General features: G+C 48.5%; 1 protein-coding gene across 1 annotated transcript in view; it reads left to right on the plus strand.

Moving 5' to 3' along the window:
• The window catches only part of KLHL12 (kelch like family member 12), a 28,157-nt gene continuing 8,723 nt past the window's right edge, over positions 1-19,434 (plus strand). Inside the window, exons 1-7 of the mRNA XM_065936351.1 lie at positions 1-127; positions 1,869-2,102; positions 5,560-5,713; positions 6,725-6,942; positions 11,122-11,271; positions 12,118-12,232; positions 18,717-18,823. Of these exons, the coding sequence (XP_065792423.1) occupies positions 1,908-2,102; positions 5,560-5,713; positions 6,725-6,942; positions 11,122-11,271; positions 12,118-12,232; positions 18,717-18,823 (939 nt within the window). The 5' untranslated portion in view covers positions 1-127; positions 1,869-1,907. The remainder of the gene's footprint in view (positions 128-1,868; positions 2,103-5,559; positions 5,714-6,724; positions 6,943-11,121; positions 11,272-12,117; positions 12,233-18,716; positions 18,824-19,434) is intronic.

The raw sequence follows: 19,434 nt of genomic DNA on the forward strand, positions 1-19,434 counted from the left end.
GGGCGTGACGTCATCACGGCGCGCGGCCGCAGGCGCGGCGCCGGAGCCTCCGGGTCGGGGCGGCGGCGCTTGGGCACCTCCCGGGCCGCCTGCTAGCCCCGCGCCCGCCCCGCGGGCCGGAGCGCAGGTGAGTCGCCCGGGGGCGGCGGCCGGCGCCCTCCCCCGCTGCCTCACCCGTCGTCGTCCCCTCAGGGCGGGCGGGGGTCTCCAGGCGCCGAGCGCCGCGACCTCCGTCTGGAGGCTGTCGGGGAGGGGGGCGCCGCTGTTGTTATCGCCCCCCGGGAGGCGGCCCCTCCAGCGGGGGGCTCGCGGGGGCGGTGCCCTGGGGCGGAGCGTGGCCGGGGACCCCGGGCGGGGGACAGCCGCACGCTGGGGCCGTGTCTGTAATTGACAGGCAGAGCCGGCTCCGACCCGCCGCCCCAAGGTCCTCACCGTTCAGCGGCGTCCGTGCGGGCCTTTCTCAGTCTCCAGAGTTGAAACGAAGTTGACTGAAGGAAAGTCTTTCTGGAGATCATCTTATGCCTGGATGAACCACCTCCTTTTCTGTAAAATGGATCCTGTAAGGTGGTTGGAGCGCTTAAGGAATAGTACACTACCTATAAACAGGAATAGATGAGGATTTAGGATCTCGTTTTCCCTGTTCGTATAAAACTATGGTTGTGAGTTGTGGATTTTTGAAAGCCATAGTTTGATTTAATTTTCTTGGATCCTTTCAGAAAATTTTGGATTCCACATAAGAAAAACTCTCTTAGTAACCTTCCAATTTCATTCCCAGAAATTGTCCTTGAAACAAACAAACAAAAATAAAATAACTGAAACTTGTCAGAAATCAAGAAATTACTTTCTATTAATTTTTTAACGTGTAGCCTGTTACTGAGTTCATTTAATTTATGTGTACAAGTGAACTTTACAAGTGACTGGCTTGGCCATAAAATTAGTAGTAGAGTTTTGATAGGTTTTCTATCCCCGTAATTCTCATAGTATAGAAGAATTACTACAAATATTGTTAATAGTGATGAATGTTTACTAATAATTAGAGTAGGGAGACCTTTCTATAGAACTTCAATAGCTTAACCTTGCATGGTCTCCATTATTTAGTGTAAGTATCGGATCCTCTGGAGAAGGATAATGGCATCCCACTCCAGTATTCTTGCCTGGAGAATCCCTATGAACAGAGGATTATGGCGGGCTACAGTCCATAAGGTCACAAAGAGTCGGACATGACTGAAGTGACAGCATGCAGGCATGCATTGGGTCCTCATTTGAAGTTTCATTTTAAGAAGAAATCCAAATATAGTTGGAAGTCATCATAAATAATTAATTGGGTGCTTCTTTAGAAAAAGTTTATTTTCACTGATACTGGCCTTTTGCTCTAGGTTGAAGGCACAGTTCCTTTCTTGCATTCTGTTAACATTTATTATACACTGCTAGGAGAGAAAATATATTTATAAAACTGGGTCCCCACCCTCTATAAATATTCAGCTACTTAATCTCCTTTAGGGTATTAAAAATAGTGACATCACACCTTTAAGAAATTGTATCTTCTGATTTTTATCATGAGAGATAGCAGCCTTGTGAAGACAGGTGAGAAAGGAACAGTTTCTTTCTACTTAGAGCAGAGTGTTGATGACAATAATGTCAGGTGGTTTGGGCACTTCATGGCAGGGGGAATTCAGAGGGGGGAGAGATCAGATTTACTCTGGGGAATCAGTGGCTGGGTTGTGTTGGTAATGCCAGGAAGAGGAGTGCGCTCTCCTTCTGGATGTTTGAGTCTGATGGAGCTGCCTTCGTTTGTCAAGCTAACTGAATATATTTGGTGTCCCCAAGCCTTCACATATGCTCATTGGTTTTGTTTCTTGTACTTACAGAATCCAAGGATCCCTTTCATTCTCTCTACATATTGCTTGATGAGAGGCATTATGGCTCCCAAAGACATAATGACAAATACTCATGCTAAATCCATCCTCAATTCCATGAACTCCCTCAGGAAGAGCAATACCCTCTGTGATGTGACACTGAGAGTGGAACAGAAGGACTTCCCCGCCCACCGGATCGTGCTGGCTGCCTGCAGTGATTACTTCTGCGCCATGTTCACCAGTGAGGTACGTGGCGAATCATCTCCTGACAAGTGGAACCCACACACGTCACCTCGTGGGTATCTCATTTCACGGAATGAAATCATGGAAGTTCTATATAATCGTGAATTTCTATAGTCTGGTGTTCAATGGCAGACTCTGGATAACATCTGCTATTTGTGCATTAGTTTTCTCATTTCAGAATGAGGAATAATAGTAGTACACAATTTCATATGGTTATTGTGACAATTAACTGAGAAACTTATATGTGACGTGCTTGGAACAACATCCAACATGTAGCAAACACACATGTCAGCTCCTGGATTTTACTTACCAGTGTTTTAATTTGTTTTCCTATTTTCTTTCTTCTGAAGTTTAACATTTTAAAGATAATACCAGGGAAGAGGGAGGAGGGAAGGATAGAGGAGCAAGACTCCATCGTCCTCCCACTCCTTCCTGCAGTGTGTGAGGAAAAGCGGTCTTCTTCCTCCTCCCGGGGGAATGCTAGTGCAGTTGCTGGTGGGTGCCTGGCTCTATGGGCACAGGATACATCACCAGGAGGAAGATGCCAGCTCGGGAACAGAAGCCCTTAACCGAGGAATTAGGAACAGGCTGGCCTGGCAAGAAAAAGGGTAGTGCTCACGAAGTGTTAGGAAGAAGACTGCCTCGGTGATTGCCTGGCAAGACACCCAGCGTGTGGAGGAGCTGCTGAGTCATGAGGGACTTGGAAAGCTGAGCAGAGCAGATTGCTCTCAGCTTCCAGGATTGCAAGTCTGATTTTATTTTAAATAAATTGTCTCGATTATGTCATTTATCTGTACTTGTGCCTAAGCCTGACATACGTCATCATGGTAGTCATGTCACGATAACGACAGTCACTGGCCTATGGGCCTGTCCCCCACTCACCCCAGGCCTGGTTGTTATCATCTCATTTTACAAGGGAAGAAATAAGGTCTCAGATACAAAATGCTTCACAGCTTATGAATGGTACAGAGGATTTAATACTAAGTTAACTTAACTTGGTTTGCGTTTCCCCTCTCCAGTAACTTAACTTGATTCTTATTTTGATGTTTTCATCGTAAAGCCAGAGTCGTGTGTGACGCTGAGTCAGTGCTCAGCCACATGGCTGGCAGGGAGAATGTGGAAGCCTGACCATTTGCCCCCGTGGACCCAGGGTAACTGCAGAGGGACCCTGTGCAGGGTGACATTGCGGATCCCGGCCTGTGCTGTCTCCTACAGTGTCTGCCCGTGAGCACCGGAAGCGCTGGTGTTTCCCTGGCCGGGGAGAGTGTCACCCGGCTGCCAGCAGGAAGCGCGGAGGACGCGTCACAGCGTGCGTCCTGGCTTCGCTCTTTCTCTGCATGTCGGAAAATGAACTCCCTTTTTATTTTTTTCTCACCAGGATTTTGTAGTCTTCCTTTAAAAACTGACATCAGGCAAGAAAATGCTGAATGGTTCATGTCTTTCTCAGTGGAAGTGTAACTGACCTACAGCGCTGTGTCTGAGGTGCAGAACGTAGTAATCCGATACAACATAAGACGATCACCAACAAGTCTCGTTACCACCTGTCACTCTTCAGAGTTATCTCACTGTTACCGCCTTATTCCCCACCCTGTGTGTTTCATCCCTGTGACTCGTTTATTGTGGAATTGGAGTTTTGTTCCTCTTAATTTCACTTTGTCCCGCATCTGTTTCACTCTGTCTGACTTACCTCACTTAGTGTCAATGTGATAATCTCTAGGTCCTTCCATGTTGCTGCAAATGGCAGTATTTTTTATTACTTTTTTGTGGCTAATATTCCATGTGTGTGTGTGTGTCCCACGTACACACCACGTCTTCTTTATTCGTCCGTTGATGGACGTTTAGGCTGCCTCCGTGTCCTGGCTATTATAAATAGTGCCGCTATGACATTGGGGTGCATGTACATTTTCAAATTAAAGGTTTCATTTTTTTTTGGATGCTCAGGAACAGTATTTCTGAACCATATGGTAACTCTTACTTCTAGTCTTTTAAGAACCTCCAGACTGTTCTCTGTACCCCTGGATTTGTTTTTAAGACTGAATGATTTAAACAGGAGGGTCCAGAGACCTAGATTTTAGGTTCAGTTCTCTTAGAAATTCTGTGTGAACCCTAACAACCATCTAACCTTACTAGTTGTCTGTCGAACAGAATGATTAAACTTGGTGGTGTCTTCATTCTCTTCCAGCTGTAAATTTCTCCATAAATGTGGTGCTACTGAAATAGCACAGGGTGAGGCAGGAGGCCTGGCTTCAATCTGTCTCTTATTATTAATAGTTAAGACCTTGGTTAAGTCATGTTGTTTCTCTGAAGCTTAGACCCTTCGTGTCTTAAGTGGCAGTGACATCAGACCTGATTGCCTTGCCAGGTTGCTGTGACCATCACATGAAATACTAGTAAATGAGAGGCACTCTGAAAAATTGTAAAGCGAGTATTAATGTGAAATACTGCAGTTGCTGTAAGTTCTTAGATAGTAAACTCATTTACATATTTAAGCTATTTGGCTAATGGGGATATAATTTACTGACTAAGAAGCTCCTGCAATGAATGTACTTATATATTTCTGTTCGTAAATACTTACAGTTAGTAAAATGTTTTTCCAAAATAATGTACTGGTGACATTTTTTGGTTTTGGGGATTTATTTTATTCTTGGCTTTGTTAGAGAATACTTTTTGATTATTATTCTGGACTGATGAAGGAATCAAAGTTGATAAAGATGTTTAGTTTATAATGGACGTACACTGGAGTTTTGTTAAGTAATTGAAATTTCTAAACTAAGATCTGGTAAAACTTCCATAAGGTAACCAGTTTTCAGATAGTTATTATCCTGTAAAGGTGACGACTTCCACCCTTAGACAAACCATTTTCTATTCTTATCTGGCCTCAACTATACTCATAACCCCAAGGATATAGTCTAGACTAAATGGACCACCAGTAATTCAGTAATCCCAAAAGAGAATCAACCCAGTGTTTGAGGAAGTATCAAACAATCCAGTTGTCTTCAGTGGTACAGTGGAACGCCCTCAAGGTGGCCAGCCTGCAGTCTCAGGACAGGTGGTACGGTGCTGGCTTTTTCTGGAGGGTCTGCAGCCAGAACTCAGCAAAGTTCATGTCTCATCTGAAAAGTCATGGACACTAGTGGAATGCTCATGGAACTTTTGGCTCTATTCCATGTCTGTATTTGTTTTAATATGAGAGCAGCATATTAAATTATTCACAAGTAAAATTGATATTCTCAGAAGGTGTCACTTCTATGTGCTCTTGGGTTGCACATAGCTCCCCCTGTTTGAAAAGCTGTAAATATATGCTGCATTTGCTTTGCACAAATCAAAATAGACGACCTTTTTTGTTAAAGACGTGTATGCAGTTAATATTGTTGACATCCCTTCAAGTGCTCGGTACGAGCCTCTGCCTTAATCTTGTGGAATTGTAACCACCGTGATTTCATACCCCTTTCACTTTCAGCTTTCAGAGAAGGGGAAACCGTATGTAGATATTCAAGGCTTAACTGCCTCGACCATGGAGATCCTGCTGGACTTTGTGTACACGGAGACCGTGCACGTGACGGTGGAGAATGTACAGGAACTGCTCCCCGCAGCCTGCCTGCTTCAGCTGAAAGGTACAGGTGCTGAAGGTGTTCGTCCCACAGCGGCCTGGAGACATCTAAAGTCATGACATAAACTTGGTCGTGGGAGTGAGGGGGCAGTGGGCTCAGGTTTGATGCCCATGGCTGCGAAGCTGAGGTTTCGGTCGCCTTGTAGAGGAGCCTCCAGGTGAGCGTCTCTGGCTCTTTAGTAAAGACAGCGCCTGCTTTCTGTTTGTTAAAGCATGCAGGAAGGGCTAGTAGAGGCCTTTCCTTCCGTCTGTGTGCACAGCCGTCCTGTAGGGGGTCATGAGACACAGTTACAAGTCATTGCCTCCATGGAAGGGAGCTACAGCAGGTGCCCAAGTGGGTAAGGAGGCTGGGGGACCACTCACATGGACCCTTTAACCTTCTGAACCGTATAAATTATCTATTAAACAGTTAAATTGACATACAAAAGTGAAAGTGTAAGGTTTTCGCAGGACTGGAGATGGTTCCCCTTCCAGGTGCCAATCAGCTGTAACCTCCAGATCTGTTTCTGTTATTTTCAGTTTTTAGAATGTGATTGAAGGAGTGCAAGGCCTTTGAGTTAGTGCACAGCTCTAAAACGAATGTTACACTCGGAGCTTTTCGGTTAGAGAAATATGAGATTGTTATCAGCCCCTCCTGTTTTCCTTCTTTGGAGTCTTGCAGTAAGTTTTTACCTGGAGTAGGAATTAGGACATTGTGCTGAACGATAGTTGGTTTCACAGCTTGATGTCCGGGAGTTTCACAGGCATGTCTGTTTAATTGTGGCGGTGTCCGTAAAAACAGTCCGTCCGCTGTACTTGTTTTACGGCTACAGCCCACATTTACAAAGGCCTTGCTGAAGGCTGCATAGCACATAAGGCAGAAATAGGATTTGAATTCCCAAAGTATGAAATTTCTAAACTAATTCTTAGGCATTGAACCAGGGTCCCTCTGATCCCAGTGGGAGAGGTTGTGACCCAGGGACGGAGGCCCGTCCCCCGCCACACATCCTCAGGACCCCTGTCTGTGTCTGTCTAGGCGTGAAGCAAGCCTGCTGCGAGTTCTTGGAAAGCCAGCTGGACCCTTCCAACTGCCTGGGCATCCGGGACTTCGCTGAGACTCACAACTGTGTCGACCTGATGCGAGCAGCCGAGGTTTTCAGCCAGAAGCATTTTCCTGAAGTGGTGCAGCATGAAGAGTTCATCCTTCTCGGCCAGGGAGAGGTGGAGAAGCTCATCAAGTGCGACGAGATCCAGGTGCCGCCTGCTTGGTGTCCACTGTCTAGGGCGGCCGAGGCCCAGGCATGGTGCGGCTGCTGTGCTTTCAGTCAGGCGTCTACATGACTCTAGGGTTTCAGCACGCGCCCCTGAAGTTGTATGCCAAGTCTATTTGCATGTTTGTGGGAGGCAGATCACTTCTTCCTCCAGTGGTTAAGAGTCACTCTTAAACAGTATGGAATAAGCAGAAATGGGAAGTTAAGTAGATTTTTGTAGAATGCAGCTCTTGTTACCCAGTCACTTCTTTTGAAACATGTACTGAGAATGTCTCCCACGCAGCAGTCACACTCTGGGTGCTGGGGAGCCAAGAGTGAGCAAGGCCGAGTCTTGTTTTCAGGGAATTCAGTGTCATAGTGGGGACAAACGAAAAGACGCAAGTGATGACAGAGTGTTGGGAGAATCATGAGCCTGTTCAAAGTGAGGAAGAAGAAAGTAAACCTTCTGGGTCTAGAGGAGATGGTAGAGGAAGTAGATCAAGAAGGACGGAGCAGAAAGTTGGAGATCGCAAGCAGGAGCGCAGTGGTCGGCACCTCTGGGCGTGGAGGGGCTCTGCTGGCCGAGTGCGGCAGCGGTGGCGTCCCGCCGGCCTGCGCCCCGTGTCCAGGGACGCTGCCCCGCAAGGAGGAGCTTGCTGGCTGCGTGTAGGTCTGTAGCTAGGCGGGGACCCCGACTGCGTGCGGCAGGGCTGTTGTGTCGCTGAGGCCGGCAGCCATCTGGGCCGGCCAGCTCTCCCGTGAGGGGCTTCTGGAAGCACCGAGCAGAACCTCGTTCTTGGGGAGGAGTCCCGTCTTTGCTTTGCTTCCCCCACTGAGGAGACAGCGATCCTCAGGGAGAGTCCTCCAGGGAGGCTGAGAGTTCCTCTCTCTCTCACTCTCCTCAGATAGCAATGAAAAATGACTTTAGATGACTGGATCCCAGAAGTTCATGGCACCTCAGTAAAAACAAGAGGTATTAATATATTGGAAAGAAAGTTTCACTGGTCCTCTAAGTGCTAGAAAAGGAGTTTATTACTTAAAGTCTGTAATATGTTTAGTAAGCATATTCAGTAAGCGGATTTACTTTGTTAAAACTAGGGTTTTCACACCATAACAAGTCTTCAGTGTGTCTCTTACCAGCGCTTACCCAGCTTTGTGTTGGCCCCGCTGCCGGGTGACTTTCCTGAGGGAGCGTGATCGGGGCAGGTCCACACCCTTCTTTCTGACTAGGTCCACGTGTGGTTCACATCTGCCCGAGACGCTGCTCCTGCAAAGGCTTCAGGGCCGAGTGTCTGACCTTCTGTTCTCACCTGGTCTCGCCCGTGGGGCGCGGGGGGAGCTGGGTCCTCACCCGGGACGCCAGACCAGTGGTAGAAGGGGCCCCGCAGACGTAAATTTCACTGCGAACACTCATAAATAACCAACCGCTTTATCAAGTATTTATTGAGTTCTTCCCATGCGCCCAGAGTGATTCTGAGCTGGGGATCCGGTTATAGACAAAATAGACCAAAAGCCTTGTACCCTGGGGTTTTCATTCTCACGGTACCATTCTTGGCATTTTAAAATGTTATTTAATTCTCAGAACTGTCTCCAGTTTTCCAAGATGAGTCATCACCCACACACAGCTCAAGGGGCAGGACTTAACTGCCCTTACCTCCAGACTGTTCTCTCAACCAGAGGGCAGGGAGCGACGCCTCTTAGTTTGTTTCTGCTTGACCGAATCAGGAAGCCTTCACTTTAGAACAGTGGAAACTGTGAATAAAACTGGATGGAGCAGGGAGGGCAGTGAACTAACCTCTTCAGAAGCCAGGATTAACTCTTCTGTACCATCTTCCTCAAGTATCTGGCGAAAATGGCCTTTGCTTTTGCCAGCAAATGACATTTTTTTCTCTTTCATATGCTAGCCAGAAGCAGGAACCAGATGTCTGACCCTGTTGCTAACTAACGCTTCCTCTGGACCATGTGAAACAATAGCACTTGAAACAACGGAGGCAGTGTATCATGTTGTTTAAAACAACATGTGCTTCAGAGTCATGCTGGAGTTTGGTTTTGGCTGTGTGGCCTGTGTTCCTAACCACTGATCTTCAGATTCCTCTTCCATAAAATGCAGAAAATAGTTGTACTTAGTACGTAGGGCTGTTGTAATGTTGACTGATACATAGAAGAATTCTCTGTGGAAATTTATTGCAGAGAAATTTTCTCTATAATGAAGCATTAATGTTGGGGGTTCTCCTCTCAATTTAGCTTTCTCTGCAATGCTAGTTTATTCCGTCTTCAGTAAGATCAAGGATCTCTGCTTGTGATGGAAAAACCCCATTTTCAATGGATGTATCTCACTGAAACCTAGAATGTGTCAGAGTCCAACACTCAGCTATTCAGAACTATGAGCCTGTTGTCCTTACCAAAGCCGCAGTCCGTTTAGAAATCACAGCCCCTCTTCTGCGCCCTCCCCTGCGTCTGGTCCATTGGCAAACTGGGCTCGCCCGACCCCTGTGAGCGCAGTGTGCAAGGCCTGTCAGCACTGCCGTTATCTCGGCTGCCCCGTCTGCCTCCTGGGCCCAGGGTAGCCCTGACGGGGCTTCCAGCGCACAGCCTTCTAAACCATCGTCCCACGGTTGCTAGAGTAACTTTACAAAACACTCTTGTGGTCCTGTCACTCACCTGCTTGACACCTTTTCACAGTTTGGAGGAAAATCCAGTCTTCTGGTGCTGGGTTTGCTTCTCCAGCTTGACCTTTTCTGTCGCCTGCCTCGCTCATCCCACCACACCAGGCTCTGTCATTTCCCAGGCTGTCCAGTAGAACGTTCTGTGACGATGGAAAGGCCCTGTGTCTGTGCTGGCCAGCTCACTGGCCCCAAGCACTGGTGGCCTTGAGCACTTGTGAAGTGCGGCTGGTGGGACTGAGAAGCTGAGTTTGTTTTTCCTAGCTGCACCGCACGGCTTGCAGGATCCCAGTTCCCAGACCAGAGATCAAACCAGGCTCCCTGCATTTGAAGTGCCATCCTAACCATTGGACCGCCAGGGAATTCCTGAAGCTGGATTTGTAGTTTTACCTTCACTTGAATTAATGTCGATGTCAGTGGCTCGTGTGGCCCGTGGCTGCTGTATTGGACAGGGCGGTTGTACGGCTTCTCCAAGCGCTTCCTGTCTGCTGAGGCTAACTGCTGCTGCTTCGCTAGGTTGAAACCCGTGGCTCCTACCGGAAGCCTTCCCTGTCCCGTCAGTCTGCATAAAGAAATCTCAAGTTCAAGTCAGTCTGTCTCCAGCCCCTGGACTTTTCCTGTTTGGTATATAATGACAAAGTGGGATTGTTCGTTTTTCTGACTTAACAGTTATCTCCCCACGTAAGAGGAAGGTTCATGTCTGATTTGTCCCTCCAGAACAGTTCCTGGCACTTAGTAGGTGTTTGATAAATCCGTCAAATGAAGGAACATTCGAAAGCATTTTCTGTACTTTGAGTTCTTGGGAGAAGTCCCCAGAATGGCTTCTCTCTGGGCGCTGTCACGCTCTGAGGACCTCAGGACCGGCGGACTCCAGGGCCGATGGAGGGGACGCAGGCCTGGTCCTCACTGTCGATCTTGCGAGTCCCGTGTTCACTGTACCGAGTGCTCGTCCAGGGACAGGATTTCATATTCCGCCTGTCACATGTAGCTCAGACCTCAGTGCCCCAAAAGATTAATTAAATGTGTCATCTCAAATTGCACGGTACCTAGTACAGCGTCGTCGCTCAAGTGCTAATTGATGGTGCTTTGAAGACTCCGCATTCCTTGCGGTGTTGTAAGGGAACTTCCTGCTCACAGGCCTGGCTGAGGAGGTGGGGAGCAAGGCTTAAATAGCACTTGTGAATAAATAAATGTATCCTGAGAGCCAGTTTTGAATAGGGCAGCAGGTTCCCCCTTTGCCTGCTAAACTTTCAGAAATGACCAGAAAAAAATTCATGAATGTAGAAAATTCTGAATTAAAAGCTGATTTGTGACTGATGGTCTATTAGGTACCCTCTCTCTTAGATGTTTTTCACCCATTCTGACTCTCACTCTTCTCATGATCTTAGCAAGTTGTGTCTGAAATGGTTGTCTCCCCAAGAGCCTGGCTGTTTCTGGGAGGTGGGAGTTACTGAGGGGTGGGGGGCAGGGGAACGGAGGGTGTCTCCAGGGCACCCCCACAACGTGTCCCACGCCTGCAGGTGGACTCTGAAGAGCCGGTCTTCGAGGCTGTGATCAACTGGGTGAAGCACGCCAAGAAGGAGCGGGAAGGGTCCCTGCCGGACCTGCTGCAGTACGTCCGGATGCCCCTGCTGACCCCCCGCTACATCACAGACGTCATAGACACTGAGGTGAGTCGCTGGGACAGGGGCATCACTGCAGCTTCATGTCCTGCACCCAGAACCAGTCCCCCTAAAGGCACGAGCACCCCCGGAGCCTGTCCCGGCCTGCCCGGTGCAGGGGTCTGCAGGCGGTCACTGGGCAAGTTGGGCTTCCGGCAGAAATGAGAGTCTGTGGCTTAATTTAATTTTGCGCTTTGTCTTTTTGTTTTACAAGTCCCTCATTATTTTGCATAGCAGTATTAGATGATAAATTTTGTCTCCTTCTGTATTTAAAAAAATTGTTCCAGAAAACAATTCATTCCATGAGAGGAGACATAGGTAAACCTATGACTGATTCATGTAAAGCAATTATCCTCTAATTAAAAATCAATAAATTTTGAAAAATGCAAAGCAAAAAAAAAAAATTCCTTTCAAATCAAGCCTCTTTAATTTTGACCTCTGGAAAGGTCACTTTGAAAGGAGTTTGATGCATTTAACATCAACTTGGGTCGAGTCGTGTTTGTTTACAAGCGTTTCTTCAGCCTCAGTTCCCTGTGGCCACAAGCTACCGGGACCGCCCTGGAGACCAGCAGTCTGTAAAGTGTGGTGAGGCTGGCCTCTGAAAGCTCGTCACAGACAACGCCTTCCCGGGCGTTTGCATCGGGGGCGGCCAGCTGCTTAAGTGTCATCGCCAACTCGGTCTCGGATGCGTAACTTCTTCCTTATGGTCCGTTCACGTCCCCTCACCTACCTTTGAACCGTGTGACATCTATTCAAGACAAACCTTTTTAAAATCATTTCTGGAAACCCACGGCCTAATCCCTGCCAGCAGTCCTCCTAAAGCACCCGTGGCTCACTCTCCTCCTGCTGTTTCAGCCTTTCATCCGCTGCAGCTTGCAGTGCAGGGACCTCGTTGACGAAGCCAAGAAGTTTCACCTGAGGCCTGAGCTGCGCACTCAGATGCAGGGGCCCCGGACGAGGGCGCGGCTAGGTAAGCTGGCGTCGCGTGTTAGCTGTGTCATCTTGAGCAAGTCCGTCTACCACCCTGACCTTGCTTTCCTAGAAACCAAGGGTATCGTCCCTTTTAGTTCCCGTGACTGGAGGCCTAGATGAGGTAACAGTAAGGGAAAGGACTTTACAAAGGTCAGGTGTTAGGCAGTGTAAGTTCCGGTTGTATATCAGCGTCTTCGGGGCCTGTGGATTAGAGCTCTCTCAGATGCCATGTCATCAGTGGTCTGCTGCCCCGCGCCTCCCTCCTCCATGTGGAGAGGAAGCGGGGAGGAAGCCTCGCGGGTGAGGCAGGGGTCCGGGAGGTCGGAGGCGATGCCATGCAGCGGGCAAGGGCCCGGACCCCAGCCAGACGGGCGGTGCTCACCCCTGATTACCACTCACCGCGGGTGTGAACTTTGGCAGGAAACTTAACCCCTCTGGGTCCGTCACCGCATCTGTGAAATGGGGGTCATCACAGCTCCAGCCTTGCAGGTTGCTGTGAAAGGGAGTGTGTGCTGCCTCTGGAGGCTGTCACCTCAGCAGACAGGCCTGGGCTCAGGTCCCGGCAGCGCTGGCCAGCCTGTGGGCCTAGGCAGGGCGCCGCTGGCCTGAGCTGATGCTTCTGCCTCTGAAGCGGGACACCGGGGTCCTCTCGCGCTGGGTGCTGCGGAGGCCGGGTGAGGTCGCGCGTGCGAGCTGCCTGATGGCCCTCTGGTGCGCGGTCGCGCTCATGTGTGCCCTCGCTTCCCCTTCGCTGTCCCAGGAGCCTCAGCGTTTGGCGGGTTATGAATTACTGTGTACGTGCGATGGTGTTTTGTTATTATTTCCTGTTTTTGCTCTTGTCTGACTGTGGCCTCATGCGAGCTTAGGTGTTAATTGATAATTAAGCCTTTCATTCGTAGATATAAGTAGAGTGATGATTTATCTCATTTCTAATGGCAGAATTAATAGGTCTATAGAAATTTTAGAAATAAAGAGAAGCAAAAAGTAAACAAGCCGTCCGTAATTCCACCACGCGGAGATGCTGCTTTTTGTTGATTTGTTTTTAAAGGGATGCCATTCTGTTAATCCCCGGGAGATGACAAAACGCGGCCTGTGTCTCGTGTTATGTACAGAGATTTATAGTCAGCACAAGATACATGGAAAAAATATAAAAAGAAAATTTTTGAAAAAGATTGAAGGACTAAGTGTGAAAAATGATGAAAATATTAGAAGAAATTATAGGAAGATATTTGTATAACTTCTGGGTGGCCTCTTTTTCTATTTTTATGATAAATATACATGACATAAAATTTACCATCTTGCCATCTTGTATACATTTCAGTTGTTAAATACCTTCACACAGCTGTACAACCCATGTCCAGAACTCTTTTCATCTTACAGAACTGAAATTCTGTATCCATGACAGAAACCTCCCTTTCCTCTGTCCCCTTTTAACTAACATAGAAAAAACATAGAGCCCTCCATGGTTACTTGATTGCATCAGGTTTGTTTTTGTTTTTTTTTTAATTGACGGCAGAAGGCAAAGACATGGACTGGTGGACTGGGAGAAAACACACTCAATATGTATGACAGAAGGTTAGTATTTCTATTGTAAGAAGAACCCGTGCATAGCAACAAGAGAAAGAGCAGTGCCCGCGTGGAACGGGGCACGGGCAGCAAACAGGTAGCGCCCAGAGCGCCCTGTGAGCGGGAATGCTGGGCGCCCGAGAGGCGCCACGCGGAGGTCTGGCCGAGGCGCACCCCGTGTCCCACCTCGGGAGTGTGTCCTCTGGAAACAGCGTACCGCGCAGACGTAAGCAGGAGAGGCAAGACACACGCGTAAGAATGCTTAGCACAAATCGCCCACATCGAGAAAGAAATGAGTACGACCTGCACGCCAGGTAAAGGGGAGTGACTGGTTGACTGAACTATAGCACAGCTGCACCGTGGAATGTCAGGAAGCTTAAAAGGCGTTGCGTCAGATTCCCTGACTTAATTGTGTATACTGAGTGAGGGGAAAGAAAGAGGCGAGACTCTTGTAGATGTGTATGTTTACCTGAGCATGGAAAAGGGTGTGTATGCGGGTAAACACCAGCCCCTTAGTAAAGTGAGACTGCAGGGGGAATTGACTGCTGTTCTGTGTACATACCTCTCTGTTATTACATACGCCTGTGGTTACGCAGAAAATAAATAAGTGTTCTCTGAATACCAGCTGAGCCAGTGAGGTGGTGGAAGGAACCTGGCACTGGGAGACAAGACATTCTGCTTGCTTTGATTTCTGCCCCCAGTTCTGTCATTTACTCCAGTAACTCGCTGTCTGAATCTGGACAAGTCCTTCAGCGTCTCTGGATTACCACCAGCTGCACATCAGAGGAGTTAAGTCAGTCACTCGAATTCTTTCCAACACAGAAGATACGTTTCTTTTCTGTAGAGCCAAAAGTGCCCCAGATTCCTGCCCTTGCTTGAACAGGCAGCAGAAAAGCTCTGTGGCCCAGAGACCTTGCCTGTAGCCCTGCCCTGGAGGGGTAAGAGCGTCCTGCCTGCCCGCATGGCGCTGCGGTCCTGCTTTCAGTAGTCCTAGGAAGGAAAGACAGTTTCCCAGCTAGGTTCTTCATTCAGCATCTCTGCGTTTTCACCTTAGAGTCTGTGCCGGCCACCCTGTGCTCTGCCGGCCCGTCCAGGGAGGCTGCTGCGCCAGTCACCAGGACGAAGGCGCCTCTGCCCGTAGCACAGGGAGGTGACGTGCGCAGCTGAGGGAGAAGAGCGGGCCACACGCTGCTCGTGGAGGGGCTTCTACTTTCCTTATTAACCTTACCCCTCACTCTCACCAAAGACGTGATGGAAATTGCGCTCCTGCCTGGTCACTGGCTCCTTTCCTGGGCAGGTGGCCGCGCAGGTCCCGAACGCGTTCTTGGTGGTCCTGCCGCCCACCTGCTCTCTCCTCCAGCAGCATACCCCAGGGCGCAGACGCTCTCCCGAAAACAGCAGTGCCCAGGCGCTGCCAGGAAGCCTCGAGGCCAGCACTGTGCCTGCACACACAGTTCCCGCCAGGTGTTCTGGACACGTCTCCCTCCTTGCAAACATGGAAGTCCAGCTTGGCAAGGCCCCCACTGGTTGGCAGAGAACTGCCAGGCTTCCTTCTGCTCAGCCCTTTCCCTGGTTCTTCTTCAGACTGCTGGAATGGTGGTCCCAGCTCAGGGTCCAAAGACAGTGAGACCCTTGGGAATTGTTCTGAGGGAGGAAGACTTCCAGGCACAAAGCAGCAGAAGAAACTGAAAGGCCAGTGGTTTTTGATCAAATAAAAATCATGTACAACATTGTAAGATAAGTTAGGAGAGTAAATTCACTACAACCACAGCAGTGAAGTCATTTGTAAAGAACTAAAAAACAAAAAGTGTACATAAGACAGAAACACTGGAGACGTGAGTGTATGTTCACAGCCGGGGAGTCCTGTTAAATATAAGGGGAGAGGCTCAGCCTAATGACTAATAAAGTAGTTATCAGTCTTGTTAGTAATAAATACTACAATAAATACAACTTCTTGCCTACCAAATATCAGAGTAAAAACCAATATGCAGTGCTACAGAAAGTAGAGTGGATTGGCACCTTTACTGTTGGTGGGGATATGATTTGTTTCACGCCTAGTATCTTACAGATCAAAAGATCCTTTAAGGTTTATGTTCTTCCCTAGGCAGCGCTCTCATTTCCGTGTTAAAGAAACGGGGAAGCGTCTCATATTCACGGATGTTTATCATAGGATTACTTGTGATTATTTATAACCCAGTTACCAGCTCCTGAAATGCCTAAAATATTAAAACCATATATTAAAGGATTTTGTTAATATCTTGAGAAAATGAAATGAAAACAGGATGTACTATGATATGGTCCCATTTCTGTTGTATAGATATTTAGAAACAGAACTGGAAGGAGATAATCTTATGTTTTTGTGTCTTTGTGGAATTACAGATACATTTTTTTCATAATGCTTTTATTTTCAAGCTTTTTAACAGTGAAAACATGTTTTATAATCACAAGACATAACATTTTTATATCTTTTTAACCAAAGGGTGGGTCATATGCAAGTAAGGACGACAGTCATACCCGCTGTTGAGTTGTTTTTTAAACTTTTTAAAAGGAAATCATCTTTGTGATAGAAAAAGCTACACAGCCTAAACAGACATCAGTATTGCCTAAAGTTATGTTTCAATGTTAAAACACTGGCGGCCTTCTCAAAAGCTCTGTTGGCACTGACATGAACTCCAGCTGCAGTGGGGAAGTGAATCGCTTCACTCACTTGGCAGACAGGCTTCCAGCACGGAGGCTCTTTCAGGGACAGTGATGGGCAGAGGGGCTCGGGGGCCAGTGGCCTTGGCGCCCGGGCACGCAGAGCCCTGAGCTGCAGAGCGACCCCGCGCTCGCGCTGTGCACACCCCTCTGACCCGGGGCCAGCTGGAACTTGCACTGAAAGACCCCTGCCAGCGGGCGTGCGGCTGGTCCTCTGGATGTGCAGGTCCAGCGTAACTCGGGGGGGTTTGTGTTACTGCGCGAAGCACAGGGAACCCCCTCAGCTGTGGGTGTTTCTCTCAGCTGCCCCTCAGGGCTCATCACAGCCTCCCCACCCGTGCTCACATCAGAGGGAGAGAAGAGCTGGGGGGAGGAGGTAAATGGGAGAAAGGGCTGCCAAGGAAGACCCTGGCCCCCCAGCTCGGAGGAGCTTAAACATAAAATTAGTGTCTTGCAAAAGGACCCTGTGTTCAAATGCTTTGTTTGCGAAAAGGAAGTGACTGCTCACCTTGGAGTGAAGTGAGTGAAGTCTCTCAGTCGTGTCCGACTCTTTGCGACCCCATGGACTATAGCCCACCAGGCTCCTCCATCCATGGGATTTTCTAGGCAAGAGTACTGGAGTGGGTTGCCATTTCCTTCTCCCACCTTGGAGTAGGACCCACCTACTTTACTTGGCAAGTACACAGAGAGGTGCCCTCTCATCAGAGGAGGTTAAAATCCATGGCTTATGTGAGGGTTATTAAGGAAAATAGCAAGCATATAAAAACAGAATAATCAAAGGATTCCCTGCACCTATCACCCAGGTTCAACAATTATTGACTTGTAGCCTATCTATTTTGAAGCAAATCCCAGACAGGATAAAATTCCATCCATATTATATTATGCTCTTGTGTGTGTCTCTGAAAGATGAAACAACCAGTTATTTACCCTCATCAGATATAAGTACACTTTCACATTTCCTCAGTTTTCCCATAGTTTATTTTTCTTTGTTTTTGAATACTTCAGCTGCTCCAGTCAGGATCCAGACAAGGCTCAGATGTTGCACTGGGTTCATAACTCTCTTCAGTCTATAAAATCCACAGGCTTTTTACTCCTGCTTTGGTTTTCCGTTGCAGTTTATTTGTTGAATTTCCCACAACCTAGATTTTATTGACTGCATCCCAGTAGTCTCATTTAACACATTTTTCTGTCCCCCGTGTCTCCTGTAAGCTGGTGGTTAAGCTAGATCAGTCGTGATAAAATTTAAGATTCAGCCTCAGTTTTGTGGCACAGGCTCTCCACAGGCGATGCTGGCCTGCTTCCCGCTGAGCAGTCTGTGCTGTTCCCCTGCGGTCGGTCGTGGCGGCCGGGACTCACCGGGGGCTTGTCTTTATTTCCTGTCAGTTGACAGGCGCCCCCTTTGCTCTTTCCAGTCCAGGTCAGCTAAATGCCCTCCTGAATGTCCTGAGTGCCCCAGCTGGCTTCTCTCCAGTAGAGCAGCTACACAGGGGATTTTCTCAAAAGAAATAGTATTGGAATATTATCCAAATAAGTCCCTCGGGGAAAGGGGAAGACACAAAAGCTATCAAAATGCCTTGTTTGGGAAGATAGTAGAGAAAAAGACTCCCTTTAAAAGTCTAGCCTTATGGTTAGTTACCTGGCAGTTTTGATGAATTAACAGGACATGTGGTCATGGAGTTGGCTAATTTGGAAAAATAAAAGTCATGGAAAAGATTTTTAAATTTATTATTTGGTTCCTATGCCACATCTCTCAAATTTGGGGAGGCAAGTTTAGGAGAACATTCTTTACCATCACAAAAAGCTCCCGTTTTGAGTTTTACAGGGTGAGAAAGGCAGGGAGCTCCTCCAGCCTGCCCTTAGAGCCTGTTTTGGGTTGATATATGGTGTAGGGTGTATTTAGGCTTCTCCAATGGACAGAGGAGCCTCACAGTCTACAGTCATGGGGTCACAAAGAACCCGACACAACTCACACACACACGGTGTGTTCCAGCTCGCCTCTTAGAGTTTTACTGTTGTCTGGAAAGTCACGTTTCAGAGATTCAGGTTCTCAGGAAGAAACAGTTTGCTGCTGGGCAGCCTTCTGAAGGATCTCCCATTTCAGATGGCTCCTCCGGGCCACGTGGGACAGGATGTCCTAGTGTAGTTTGCACTGCTCCACCCTGTGGGCAGTCAGCCAGCAGCGAGGGGAAATGACCTCTCTCCTTCTCGCGTGTCCTCAGGAGCCAACGAGGTGCTTCTGGTGGTCGGGGGCTTCGGAAGCCAGCAGTCTCCCATCGACGTGGTGGAGAAGTACGACCCCAAGACGCAGGAGTGGAGCTTTTTGCCAGTAAGTTGTGATGGAACCAGGCCCGGGGAAAGAGCTTAAATGTCCGCAGTCCCTGACTCCAGACGGTAACTAACCCAGCCCTCAGAGTGGAAAGGCCACAGCAGCGTGTTCCTGACACCAGTCAGTTACAGTCGTTGGTTGTTGACTAACTGGGCTTCAGGAATACTCACGGCCCTGTGTGCAGTCACACTCAGCTGGCCGCCACCGTTCCCATGCCTTCCCGGGCCGCCCGAGAGGCTCGCAGGGTGCCCACTCCTGCCCTGTTGACCTGAGCACGGCGTTCCGCTCTGCCGGGCTGGGCTGGGGGCCCGGCCCCGGGCGTTCGTGTCTCTTCAGGGTTTCTGTTTCGGTGCCAGATGCACAGTGATAGCCGAGAAACATGGGTCGTCTGGTCATTTCTCTGACCTTCCGCCATCAGATCCCTATCCTCAGGGAGCAGCGCGCTAGCCCCTTCCTGCTTCACTGAAGGGTGTTGGTCTTGAGCGCAGTGCTTATGGAATAGGAAGGAACTGGATACTGGATAAGGGAAGGACGGTAGGTCCTCTGGAAGGCTCAGAAAGAGACAGACGTACAGAAGGTGTTCATCGGTAAGAGCAGCACTGAGCAAGAGG

This window comes from Muntiacus reevesi, chromosome 5 (assembly GCF_963930625.1).
Source record: "Muntiacus reevesi chromosome 5, mMunRee1.1, whole genome shotgun sequence".
Classification (NCBI taxonomy): Eukaryota; Metazoa; Chordata; class Mammalia; order Artiodactyla; family Cervidae; genus Muntiacus; species Muntiacus reevesi.